The sequence below is a fragment of the Xyrauchen texanus genome, chromosome 25 (genome assembly GCF_025860055.1).
Source record: "Xyrauchen texanus isolate HMW12.3.18 chromosome 25, RBS_HiC_50CHRs, whole genome shotgun sequence".
Taxonomy (NCBI): domain Eukaryota; kingdom Metazoa; phylum Chordata; class Actinopteri; order Cypriniformes; family Catostomidae; genus Xyrauchen; species Xyrauchen texanus.
In genome coordinates this window covers 33195137-33209154 of record NC_068300.1, presented here as the reverse complement: position 1 = coordinate 33209154, position 14018 = coordinate 33195137, and the positions used below count along the sequence as shown (strand labels likewise).

The following is a 14018-nucleotide window of genomic DNA, read 5'->3' as shown; positions in this document are numbered from 1 at the left end:
GTGTTTGACAGCCGTGGGAACATGATTCGTGTCAGTCTCTGCGATATCGGTGTCTTGGAAAGAGGGGGCGTGGCTAAATCATCGGCTCAGTCTTGTGGATGTTAGAATGGCTAAAATCACTTACAGCACCTTTAAAATAATCCTTCATAAAAGAGTTCTAAGCCATGAATCAAACCAACTAACTTTGAGATTAATCACAACATAAACTTAAATAAGCAAAATAGACAAAATGTAACAAGACTGTGTATTTAACGTCTTTAATGAGTGAATGAACTGCAATCCCATGAAGCATTGCCAATGACAATCGTGTTAGAAATGATGGAAAAATATAAAACTATTGATTTAAAATTGTTGATTAAAGTATAGAAACAATATATTTAGATTGTATAGCAAAATAATTAGATATTTGCCAATGTATCTTCTTCTTTCGGCTGCTTCCATTAGTGGTCGCCACAGTGGATCATTCGTGATCTGCAAATTTGTCTTGGCACCGGTTTTATGCAGGACCAGATGGAAAAAATCTCTGGAACATGCTAAATATAACTAATCGACTAAATAGTGCTAGTATATAGTAAATGAGATTGATGCTAACATTTTTATTGAACAATAAGAGTGAAGTTTGTGAAGTAAACTTTTGACTTTTCAAATTGAAAATCGAATTTCTTGACCAAATTAATGAATAGAACATTTCATGCTTGTCAGTCATCCATGATTTTAGTACTTAAATCTTCCCATTTTGCCAAAATCATGGATTATTTTTAGCACAAAGCGTCTAAAAGCATGGCGCTTCTCCATGAAACATTGTAAAAACACAGAGATCTGGCGCGACATCTGTCTAGCACAAGTTTACCCATGAAAGCAACTGAAAAAGAGCGCGATCAGACACAAAATACGTTTTGTGTGAACAGCCACTAAGACAACTGACAACTTCACGCGGGCCACTGAAAATTTCAAACGGGCCGCCAGTTGAATAGGCCTGCTCTAGATCGCTGTCACGACTGGCTCGTTACAAGCCGCAACATAAAAAGGGGAGTCTGACAACAGGTCTTAGTAAACTCAAAAGAGAATTGTTTTATTGTCAGTAAAGCATAAACCTCCACAACCGTGGATGGTAACATGGGTCTAGGATTAACAAAGGGAAAACATAGCATTAGCAAATAAGATAACTATAACAAATCTTTACGCTACACGGTAAGAAAAGCATACGAAATAAACGAGGATAAATCGAAGAGGTCTCACTGGGCCAGCCACTCCTAAGGTATGGAGCTATCCCAATGAGCTCTTGAGCAAATAACACACAGCATTTTATATCTCTACTAATTATCAATTAGTATGGGGAGAATCAGTTGAATCACATGACTCAGGGACGTCACACCTCCCACTCCAAAAGGAGGTTCCCCTGGAGAACCGACAAAAAAAAAAGAAAATAATCATTGCACACATAAAAACCTATGGTTAAACATTGCGAATGTTACTGTACATCGATACTTATCTCTTTGCATTCCACTCCCATTTCGCTCTCAGAATCCTGGGCCCTAGGACATCAGAAAGGGAAAGGAGAGAAGAGAAGAGAGAACAAACAAAAAAAAAAGACGCCCACCACTAATGGGTCTTCTTATATTTGTGAGAGAGCATCAGCGATGATGTTATCTCTGCCACGGATGTGTTTAATATCTAAGTGAAAAGGTTGTAAGATAAGGCTCCATCTCATTATTCTTTGGTTTTTACCACGGATCCGATCCAAGAAAGTCAAAGGATTATGGTCAGTGTACACAGTAATGGGACCATAAAGTGAACTCAAGTATACTTCAAAATGTTGAACGGCTAAAACAAGAGCTAAAGCCTCTTTTTCCACAGTTGAATACACTTGTTGGTGCCGATTGAATTTCTTTGAAAAGTAACTGACCGGATGCTCAATGTCGCTTGGAGTGCTTTGTTGGTAACAGAACAGTGCCAGCACCATAAGCACTAGCGTCAACCGCAAGCAGAAAAGGTTTCTCGAAGTTCGGAGTAACTAATACGGGTGCATTAGCCAACAGAGATTTGGCATTCTCGAAGGCATACTGACATTGTTCTGTCCATTCAAAAGGTTTCTTGGGGCTTAGTAAATCAGTCAACGGGGAAACTATATCCGCAAAGTTCTGACAGAAGCCTCTATAGTAACCCACCATCCCAAGAAATCGTCGCAACCCACGACGGGTAGTTGGTATGGGAAAACTACAGACAGACTCTACTTTTGCGTGGATCGGTTTTACACAACGCCGGCCAATTACCTTACCCAAATAAGTCACAGTGGCCTTTCCGAACTCACACTTGGCGAGGTTTATTGTCAGATTGGCTTTCACTAGACGTTCAAAAGTTCCTTAGCGCGAGATGTTAGAGGAACTTGCCAGTATCCTTTCAGAAGATCAAATCTGCTGATGAATTGTGCAGAGCCAACACGGTCAACACAATCATCGATTCTAGGCAAAGGATAACAGTCCGGTTTTGTTAAGGTATTTAGCTTCCTGTAGTCAGTACAAAAACGATATGAATTATCAGGCTTGCTCACTAAAATACACGGAGAGCTCCAAGAACTAAAACTGGGCTCTGCGAAGTTATGAGCAAGTAAATACTCCAGTTCTTTTTGGAGTAATTTTCTTTTGACAGGATTTACCCGATATGCATGTTGCTTTACTGGTTGAGCTACACCAACATCAATGTCATGCTCAACGACGTGAGTTCGAGTCGGAACATCAGAAAAGAGAGAGAGAAATGAACTTACCAACTTTATTACATCGGTCTTCTCTGATTCGGACAGATGAGACAAATGGTAAGCAAAATTAGCAAGAATTTCTGAGTTATTCAGTCGTCCTTCCACTTCTCGACGAGAAGGACCTTTCGTCTCCTCTGGACTGTCAGCAATCTCTTTCGATGTGTCTAAAACACTTGGCTCAACCATTTCAGTAGTTGTCACCATACCAACAGACAAATAAGGTACTGATTCACGTACGGTTTCAATAAATTAATGTGACAAACCTGTATTTTCTTTCGCCGTTCTGGCGTGTTTAACACATAATTATTATTGGAGAGGCACTTCGCAATCATATAAGGTCCAGCAAACCTAGCCTGAAAAGGACTTGTCAACACAGGTAACAATGCCAGCACTTGATCACCAGTTTGAAATTTTCTATACTTTACTTTGCGATCAAACAACCTCTGCATTTTCGCTTGAGACTTACCTAGTTTTCGTAGAGCAATAGCTCTGGCTTCATAGAGTCGAAAACGAAAACTACTTACGTAATCCAAAACGTTCTCGGGAGGGCTCGGAAGTTGTCCACTCATCTGCCAAGACAGCAATAGGACCCTTAACAATGTGTCCAAACACTAACTCATTAGGGCTAAAGCCTACGCTCTCTTGCACGACCTCACGAATAGATAGTAACAACCACGGAAGTCATTCCTCCCAGTCACAATCCAGTTCAACACAATAAGATCTCAGAAGTGACTTAAGAGTCTGATGAAATCTCTCTAGCGCTCCCTGACTCTGAGGGTGATAAGCACTCGCGATATTGTGTTTGATTTTTAGTTGTCGCATAACTTTAGAAAAGTGTCGAGACATGAAGTTCGAGCCTTGATCAGATTGTACAATTTTTGGAATGCCAAAAATAGACATGAAACTTGATAAAGCCTTTAGAATAGCTCTAGTAGTAATCGATCTAAGAGGATAAGCTGCAGGATAACATGTAGACTGACACATTACCGTAAGTAAATAAGCATTTCCACTCTTAGATCGTGGTAAAGGACCAACACAATCGATAATCAAGTGTTCAAAAGGGGTGGTAACTGCAGCAATAGGCTGTAAAGGAGCTGTTGGAACTTTTTGATTCGGCTTTCCAGTCATTTGACAAGTATGGCATGACCGAACGTAGTTAACCACATCTCTCTTGATTCTAGGCCAATAAAATTTCCTTAGAACTCTATCACAGGTTTTTCGTACCCCCATGTGACCTGCAATGCCTTGGTGTGTTAGCTGTAAGATGGGTTGGCGAAAACTAAGAGGAACTACAATTTGGATCCTCGGTTCAAGTGAAAAATCAGAGTTCATAGGTTGATGTTTACACAGCAAACCGTCTTTGAGGAAGTAGAAGGGAGATGAAGTTTTATCACCCACTTCTCGGATTAAAGAGAATAATTCCTGAAGTGTATCATCCGACTGCTGCGCTTTAATCAGGTCATCTCAAGTCACACTATAAAGTGGAGATAAAGAACAAGTGTCATTTTGGTCATCACAAATACACAGACCTTCAAATATGGAATCGGACTTATTCATCCCACGATCCACAACAGACTGTAACTCATACTTAGCGACCATATTTTCAGTTTCAGTACACACTGTACTAAGTTCTGGCTGAGAATCATTTTCAGAAACCATAAAAGTATCGCAAAGAACACTTTCCACTTCATCTGGCATATTTTTATTCGCCATCGCTCGAGTTATTGCACAGGCGGGAAATAAATCAGGACGGTCAGAAGACGCAACCCATTTCTCTACAGTAGAACCTACTATGGGTGGAACACCAGCATCTGTCTTTTCCCAGACTTTTCCCCCGGCTAAATCATTTCCGAGTATGAAAGTGACTCCAGGAACAGGAAGCATCTCACGAACTCCAACTACTACATCACCTGAGACTAGTTTGGAATTTAAGTGAATGCGGTGTAGAGGAACTTCCATGAACCCCATCTCTAGCCCTCTCACCAATACATGTGTTCCTGTAGCAGTACGTTCAGACAAAGACAAAAGTCCTTTCGACAAAAAGGATTGCGCTGCACCAGTATCTCTGAGAATACGTACCGGCACAGTCTCCTCAGAATTAGGCAACGACACAGTCCCTTCAGAGAGGAACGGTGAAAAATCAGAGTCATTTTTAACATTCTTCAACTCAGTGACATACACCTGTTCAACCTGCTTATTAAATTGACCAACAGGTTTCCTACCTGACGTGGAAATTAAACCAACAGGTTTAGCAGCTTTCTCTTTCTTTTTGAGAATAATACAGTCCGAAATTTTATGTCCCACCTTTTTACAATAAAAGCAAACCATCTCACCTTTTGTGCGTGTAGCTGAGGTATTGTCAGCAGAATTTGACGCAACTTTCACAGGCTTTTTATTTTTAGCAGAGACACTCAATCTGGACCTACTCTGATCTGAGTGACTGACAAAAATGTGATGGGTGAGGACAAATTCATCTGCCATTAGAGCAGCATCTGATAATGTACTCACTTTATGTTCATTTAGGTACATAGCAACGGATCTTGGATTTTTAAACTCTTCCAACAGAATTAGTTCTCGAAGCTGTTCTTTAGTGTTTACCTTTACTGAGGCACACCAGCGGTCAAACAGATTCTCTTTCTCTCTAGCGAATTCTGGATAAGAACACTGTTCAGGTTTAAAATTTCTGACGGTATGCTTCAGGTGCCAATTCATAAGCATGTAAAATAGCAGACTTAACGACTTCATACTCACTACTCTGTTCTATAGTCAGTGCTGAATACACCTCTTGTGCTCTCCCGACTAAAACACATTGCAACAGCAACGTCCAAAATTCTTTAGGCCATTTTAAAGACTGTGCAACACGATCAAAATGTTGGAAATATTTCTCTACTTCCTACTCTAAGAACTGCGGCACTAGTCTAATGTTTTTGTAAACATCAAACACAGGTGTCGCGAGCACTGGTTCAACGTGAAGTGGAACTTCAACAGTTTGTGCATTCAGCTCCAACTCAAGTTTCCTCAGCTGAAACGATCTTTCTTCCCTTTCCTTTTCAATCTGTAACTCCAGCTTACGTAATTCTAAATTGTGTTGTAACTTCTTTATTTCAAAATCATTTTCTAGCTCTTTCTCCTTCAGTGCACACGCGTCACGCTGGGCACGAAGTTTATCCGCATCAACACACAACTGCTTCTCTTGCAAAGACATTTCACCAAACTTTGCATTTAAACTGTCCGTTTCAGAAGGAGGAGAGACTACAGTCTCTTCAGAATGAATAAGTCGAGATCTTACCTCTAAAATACCCCGCTCGGAAAGTGCGCTTTTCACAGTTTCCATCAGAGTTTCCTTACGTCTCTTATCACTACTGGTTACCTCCACATCAAAGTGTTCGGCAATCTGCAACAGCTCTTCCTTCGTACATTTCTCCATTAAGATTTCCGAAGGAAATATGAAGAAATCTTCAATTACTGACGACATTTCTGCAAACGAAAACAAACAGAGCAAACACAACAGCAGTACAGACACGCGTGAGACGCTGCTAAACTAGAGCTTAGAAAATACAAATCCCGTCGGCCACTTCGCCAGGAATCGTCACACATACACGCTCCGGGTGCGAACCCCACCTTAGTTAATAGATAAACAAAGACTTACCACAAGTCATTCCCGAAATTACCTATTTATCCGGCAGGTATCTCAAACAACAGATACAGAGAATATAACACAGTGTCACCTTAAATGAAAAATGAGATTCCAGTTCCTACCTATAATCAGAACTAACTAACCCTTCCTGCTCTTCAAAGGTGTACCGGACTCGGGGCGGCATTAAACGCTGAACTCGAAGACAATTGGCATTTCAAACCAAAAGCTCGAAGCGTACCCCCGACAGAGATTTAAAACCTCCATCCAGAATAACCTTCAAAAATAAGAAAGGCAAAATAACAAAGAAAATAACAAATAGTGCCACGATGGAAGGATTTAAATCCAGCTGAGACACACTAACTCACTGAAATCTCCTCATTTACAGGTAAACACGCTGAAAACATTATGCATTTACTTACTCATGTAGGATCCCGGATGAGCCCCCAATTTTTATGTCACGACTGGCTCATTAAAAGCCGCAACATAAAAAGGGGAGTCTGACAACAGGTCTTAGTAAATTCAAAAGATAATTGTTTTATTGTCAGTAAAGCATAAACCACCACAACCGTGGATGGTAACATGGGTCTAGGGTTAACAAAGGGAAAACATAGCATTAGCAAATAAGATAACTATAACAAATTTTTACGCTACACGGTAAGAAAAGCATACGAAATAAACGAGGATAAATCGAAGAGGTCTCACTGGGCCAGCCACTCCTAAGATATGGAGCTATCCCAATGAGCTCTTGAGCAAATAACACACAGCATTTTATATCTCTACTAATTATCAATTAGTATGGGGAGAACCAATTGAATCACATGACTCAGGGACGTCACACCGCTGTCTAACGCAACTCCTCACTTGCCCACAAAATGACATTTCATCACGTCGTAAAAACATTCAGTTTGTGAACTTGATAGTTAGTGCAGAGCAAAGTTTGCTAATGTCAGAAATATTCACAGATAGACAGTCTCTAACGTTAATGAATGAAGAGAATACAAAAGGCATACTGTTTTACTTAAAGACTATAGCTGTTTATTTTTTATACAGCATAGAGTTACTATGCATAGAGATGCGTATTTGCTGAGGCAATCTTCAAAGGGCGTATGTCTGATGAGCAGCTGAAGGGAAGTCGGGACTCGGGCGGCTGCTCCCGTATCCTAATGCCTGCACTATTAACCTCTGTCAGTGCGACATACAAAGATATGACGTGTTTGTTTTCTCTGAACAATGTGATTTTGACCAGGTGCGACTTATATTCAGGTACGACTTTATTTCCAGAAAATACGGTAGTTTGAGAGTGTAGGGAGACAGACTCGATTGCGTCATTCACTGTGCATCATGAGAGTGGGCAGTTGTTGCAGAGCTCTCTTGACATGCTTTGTTTACCGCAATTCTTTGATTAGTGGATTGTTTCCCTTCATGATTCATGGGTAGTGTAGTCCTTCACCAGAATTTGTGCTTTTAAACAAAAAGATGAAAAAACACAGACTGATGGCTTCCATGAGCACGGTAGGTTTGTCTTTAAGAGTTTATGAGTTATTGTTAAAACAACTATTATGCTCTATTGCGGACTCCTCTTCTTTCATTTAACCATCACACATCTGTGGACAGCACATCAGCACTTCAGCACACTGAAATTTTTGTGCCTGAACGTTTTGTTTGTTCTTTCTATAACACTCACAAATGGATTTAAGTGCTAAAATGCAACGTTACCATTGTTCCAAATAATGTTAGTGATTTTGTTACCACTTCACTGTTAAACTTCCTACACAAAGTCTTCCCTTGTGCTCAAGTGATTAACAAGGAATTTGAGAATCATTTTGTCCAAATGATTAAAAATAACTACATAACTAAATAACTAAAAATACATTTGTTCACAAATCAGACATCTCTATTAGGGTTAGTTGCAAGATGAGCAATTATAAAGTGGTAGTCGCTTTTGCATGACCATCGAAGACAAGATTAGCGAGAAATTGGCATAAACTCCTGCAGAGATCATAGAGGGGTGTGTGAGAGCATCGATCAATAGCTCATATCTGCAGAGAAGGTCAGGAGGTGCACAGAGCACTTCTGTTGCACAACCTCCATATCCATTTTAAATCCTTCATGCAGTTTTTTCATCAGTGGCATAAGAGGAAAAAATAACACTTTATTGTGCAGGCTGGATTTCTGTTCAGCTGAGCCCTTTTGACACCATGTCTTTTTTTGTCTGTATTACTTTTCTCTTTTCACCCTTCATCAACCCTGAACTTGTTTCATTTTTTGCCGTTTGAGGGCAATCATAGAGTGCACTGAGATACGACCAATTTCAGGCCAATTTGCCATTCCATGTGATCAGTAACAAAGCCAGTAGATCAATTTCTGTCCGTCTCTCCTAATTGCAGGTTCCAGTTCAACAAGAAAGGAAAAGTGTGGAGAGACTCATTCCTGGTGGAGAGAGGGTGAGTCAGTGCAAATCGGTGTGTGTGTGTGTGTGTGTGTGTGTGTGTGTGTGTGTGTGTGTGTGTGTGTGTGTGTGTGTGTGTGTGTGTGTGTGTGTGTGTGAGAAAACAGCCTGTGAGCTCTGGGTTTTTGGTGTGAAAGGTCAGCATTTGTTTATTGAGAATACATGAATGTTTTCTTTTCTTCTCTGGTGACAGGAAACTGCTGCATAAAGTATTGAATGATGGGAAGGATATGGAAGAGGAGGAGAACTACCTGCCCAAATACCAGCGTGTGAAAGACCTGTGCCAGCGGGCTGAGTACCAGACACCATGTGAACAGATCGGTCAGGTACAACAACACGTATACATACACCGATCAACTACAACATTAAAATCACCTGCCTAATATTGCGTGTTACCGTAGACTTTGTCAATTGGAACCAGTCCGGCCATTCTCTGTTGACCTCTCTCATCAACAAGGAATTTCCATCCACAGAACTGCCCCTCACTGGATGTTTTTTTGTTTTTGGCATCATTCGGAGTAAATTCTAGAGTCTGTTGTGCGTGAAAATCCCAGGAGATCTGCACTTACAGAAATACTCAAACCAGCCCTTCTGGCACCAACAATTATGCCACGGTCACATTCTGATGGTTGACGTGAACATTAACTGAAGCTCCTGACCCATATTTGCACTTTTTACTACATTTAAAGGCAGACACATGCGCCAATGACACGCAAAGACATGGACTGTCCTTGTCGACAATCTACATACATATTCACTCATATAGCATAGTATAATTTTATAAAGAAATAACTTGCAGTACACTTATTACAGGGACAATTCTCTAGAGCATAATATGTGCGGTTAAACCTACATAATTTCAGTTAACAGCCAGATCTAGACCACACCAATCCTAATGTGTTGCATAAATCTCTTTCTCTCTTTTCTCTTTTTAACACACTAATAGGTGTAGAACCCCTGTTGTTCTGATGAGAGCAATGTAATGAAGGTTACAAATGTAACCACAGTTTTATGAGTTCCCAGAGGACCATTAGGGTTGTTAACTTATGAATGAAGTATCATTCATGCCTCATGCATCTAGACTCTAATACCCACAGTCGTCATGGCCATGACCTCTGTGTGATGATGTAGCTTCCTCTTTAAAAGTGAGAGGGAAACACGCAGAAATCCTCAGAACCCTTTTCGCCAGGGGTCCCGAGAGACCATGTCCCCTAATGGTCATCCAGAACTCCAGATGTAACTGTGGTTACATTTCTAACCTTCATTTTATTTTGTTCCTTCGACCACTAGGGTCGTTAACTTACAGATGACTAATGCCTACTACGTCATGATGGACCTAGTCATCAGTGACAGTGTGGTTCATTGACAAAACAAATGACCCCACACTGGATTTTGCTGCAATGCTTAACCTATAGAATCTAGCAAAAGTGTATGGAGATGCTGAAGTTGCTGCTGAACAATTTTCTGACAGAATACCTCTCAAAACTGCCCAAGAGGACAGAACCACAGGCGGATCGCCCCTGGATAGTGAAAGGCAGACCATAACCCCCAGAGGCATATGTGCTTTTAGTGTCCAAGAAAATGGTCAGGCTCCTGAGGTGCCAGACCCAGAGTTGCATCCTGGCTTGATGTGGATGTTATCATGTTCCTGTGAGAGAAGGTCCACTCTGACGGGAATCTCCTATGGTGTTCCTTTCAATAGACTGAGCAGCACTGGAAACTTGGCTCCATTTGCCATCTGGGGGCTACCAGAAGAAGATGATGGTAACACTGGCGGACTCTGTTGAGAACGGCCTTGATCAACAGTAGTGGTGGGAAGGCAAAGAGAAGCCCTTATGGCCAGTCATGTGCTAAAGAATCTAGTCCTAGGGGGCTTGAGTACCATGTTATTGAAAACCAATGATGACAATGAGTATTCTGACTTGTTGTAAAGAGATCTGTGTGAGCTTAGCCAAACTTCTGCCATATTGACTTCACCTCGGCATGGAGATGCCACTCTCCTGTGTGGATCTTGTGTCAAGACAGAAAATCTGCTGGTCTACAACCAAATATTGACTGTTTTGACCAACACATGCTTGCTCTTCAGTAGTGGTAGATAGTGTCTGAGAGCAAGAAGGACGGCTCAGAGTTTGAGAACATTGATATGTTCCTTTTGATGTTTTTCTGACCACACCCCTTGGAATGGTTAGTGGTGACAGACAGCTCCCCAGCCCACTCTCGAGGCATCTGTCATCACTATTTTGCGGCAACGGGGGTGTCTCCCAGTTTGACCCCTTTGATTAGAAAACTCAACTTCCACCACACGTGGAGCAGTAACTGGAAATGCCGCGTCACTCAGATTTTCTTGTGGCGGTCCCATATTTGGATGCAGTCTGAAAGAATTGATACAAACTTGGATTGGTCTGACCATCAAGAGGCCCAAAGGAATGACTGGAGAGGCCACTACCATCAATCCAATTAGCCTCTGAAATGTCATCACCTTGACCATTGCATCCAGTTGGAACTGATTCTCTTTATGCTGGCTGCCCAAACCTGTGGCAGTGAGGCAAACATTTGGCACGAATCTAGATGAATGCCAATGCAAGTGATGGTCTGAGTTGGGACCAGCTGACTTAGTTCACTCTGGCATAGTTCACTCTGATTCCCAAGCTTGATATGTGCTTTAGCACAATCTCTGTTTAAGATTGAGCTATTGCATAAGATGGAGAGTATATTAGCCAGTCGTTCAGATATGGTAGTATCCTGATCATCTAGAGAGGTAACGGAGTGATCACTGCACTCATACACTGTGTGAAGATAAGTAGTCCCAGAGAGAGGCCAAATAGAAAAATGTTGAATGGATATGCTTGACCTTGGTATGCGAACCGTAAGTATGGGCAATGCTGGGGGTGGATAGGAATATGAAAATACGCATCCTTCAGGTTTTACCATTTCACACGTTGTACCATTCTCCCGACCTGATGGTATGTAGGATGTCTGATGTTCGAAGCATCCTGAAATGGTTTTTCTTCAGATAGGAATTCAAACCTCTCAGATCCAGGATGGGCCATATTTTCCCATCCCTGGCCTAATCGTTTCAGGCATGGCGGGTGGGTTTCTTTGAGGGCTTGGGGGGATGCCACTCAACATGCTGTCCCCTGGTGTGGCACACAGGAGGGGGTCCAATGGGATAGTTATACTGCCCCGCTGTTGTTGGCCAGTAGGTAACCTTGGTTGAGGAAAATGTTGAGCACAACCAAGAGGCAGCATATGTGGCCATCGAGACTGTGGCTGACAAAGGGAAGGCAGTTGCTGCTCCCAGTACCTTTGGGCCTTGGCCGACATCTCTAAGGACTGTTTAGCTGCCTCTGTAAATATTGTTCCCAGGAACACAGGAAGGTCTCATATAGCCTTTTTGGTTGCATTTGGTAAAGGGAACTGTGCCAACCAAACCTGGCATCATGTCACATTTAGAAGAGACATCAGATGCCAAAGTTTACAAGACATGAAAGCCAAAGCATGAAGAGAGGCATCACTCATTGAAGTGTCTGGCCCTGAGTCCTGTAACAACTGTGACTGTGCCAAGAGCAACCAAGATAATGAGTTCCCGATTCAAGCAACTCTAGCTACTGCACTGTATGATTTATACAGGAGTTCATCAGTTGTTCTACCCTGTAGACTAGGGCAATGTGCTTCAAGTCTTACCACCTGCTAAGATGGAACCACCATCAGAGTGATTGCAGGCTCTAATGGTGGCATACGATCCAACTCATGATCAGCGTCTCCTGACATTGCTGCAAAAGTCAGGTAGTCAGAGGGCACATGCTGGGAATTAGGGTTAGTCCAGCACTTCTGTAATTCAGCAAGGTAGTCCTCAGATGCTGGCATGCTAAACTGTGGTTCTTAAGGAGCCCGTTTATGAAACATAGTGGTTTCTTTAGCAAAACCTTTTGGCTCATCATAGCCTTAACGTGCAAGGGCAGCCTGCAAAACCGATTTTAATGAGGCTGTGCTCTCCATGACCCCTCCAGTGAGACTGAATCTTGCATAGACCTGCCATCTGAACCCTGGCTATACTCATCAGGACCAAAGTCTGTATTAGAAGCAGCCATGGAAAGTGCATCCAGGACTTCTGCATCATCTTGAGCAGTACAGTGGTTTTCAGTAGGTTTACCACATGTTGGATTAGGCTCTACATCAGCTGACCTGCCTCTTGCAAAAGACTCCACCAAATCTTTAAGCTGTTCCTCTGTTGGACAAACCTCTGTCGTCTGGTTAGAGATGCTTTCCTCCCTGTTGGGTTTGCTCAATTTACAAGTTGGAGCATTTTTGGCTACTGTTCTCTTGCATTTCTTAGTGGCCTTATTTAGATTTTGAGGCATTCCTGAAGGAGGCAAATCTTGTAATAATCCGTCTAGCCAACACTGTCTGGTTTCAGCAGACACTACCATACAGCTGGGGCAGGGATCAGTAAAAGCCTCTTGTAAGTGCTCAAGGCCAAGGCACCGAATGCACCTGTCATTTGCTTCCATGTGTGCGTCACACTGGGTGCAAAGCACTTTAATTTCTTTCTTTTGTGTGTGTGTGTGTGTGTGTGTGTGTGTGTGTATGCGTGTGAGTGTGCGTGTGTGTGTGCTTTCATTTAAAGTTTACCTGAAGAATACAAGGAGCGAAATCACTGCAAGAAATTAAAAAAACTTATAATCACGCTTGAAAAAAAACACACACTTCTATACTAAATATCACCACAGAAGGGCAGTTGCCTGCAAGCCACATTTAAATCCCCCCCAGCCCGGTGGGAGTTCAGAATATAAACAAATCAACTGGAAGCGGTGGCATGCCATACCCGCAGTAGCTCAAGGTAACAAATTGTTTCTTACCTCAAATAACAAAGAAAACATGTTGCGGTCAAACAGTCCTGCTTTTGTTTTTTTTTTGGGATAATAGGCAAAAAAATAGGGTACTGTCGCGATCAACAACAATCACTGCATATAACTGCTGCAGCCTTTGGAGGATGGCGACCCGAAGCTCTGACCTCATTCACAAGGCTGATAAGCAGAACTTAAAGTTTTTGAAGGTCCTCTAATCAATGATGAAAGGCTAGAAGTGATAAGAGGATATCTGCGTGTTTCCCTCTCACTTTTATAGAGGAAGCTATGTCATCATGCAGTGGTCATGGCCATGAGGATTGTGGGTAT

At 41.9% G+C, this 14018-nt stretch overlaps 1 protein-coding gene across 4 annotated transcripts in view; it reads left to right on the top strand.

Annotated features, from left to right (window-relative positions):
- LOC127619191 (extracellular sulfatase Sulf-2-like) overlaps positions 1–14018 on the top strand; it is a 246908-nt gene that overhangs the window by 214480 nt on the left and 18410 nt on the right. For all 4 annotated transcript variants that reach the window (XM_052091991.1, XM_052091992.1, XM_052091994.1 and 1 more), the window contains 2 exons: positions 8780–8836; positions 9035–9167. In XM_052091991.1, coding sequence (XP_051947951.1) covers positions 8780–8836; positions 9035–9167 — 190 coding nt within the window. The remainder of the gene's footprint in view (positions 1–8779; positions 8837–9034; positions 9168–14018) is intronic.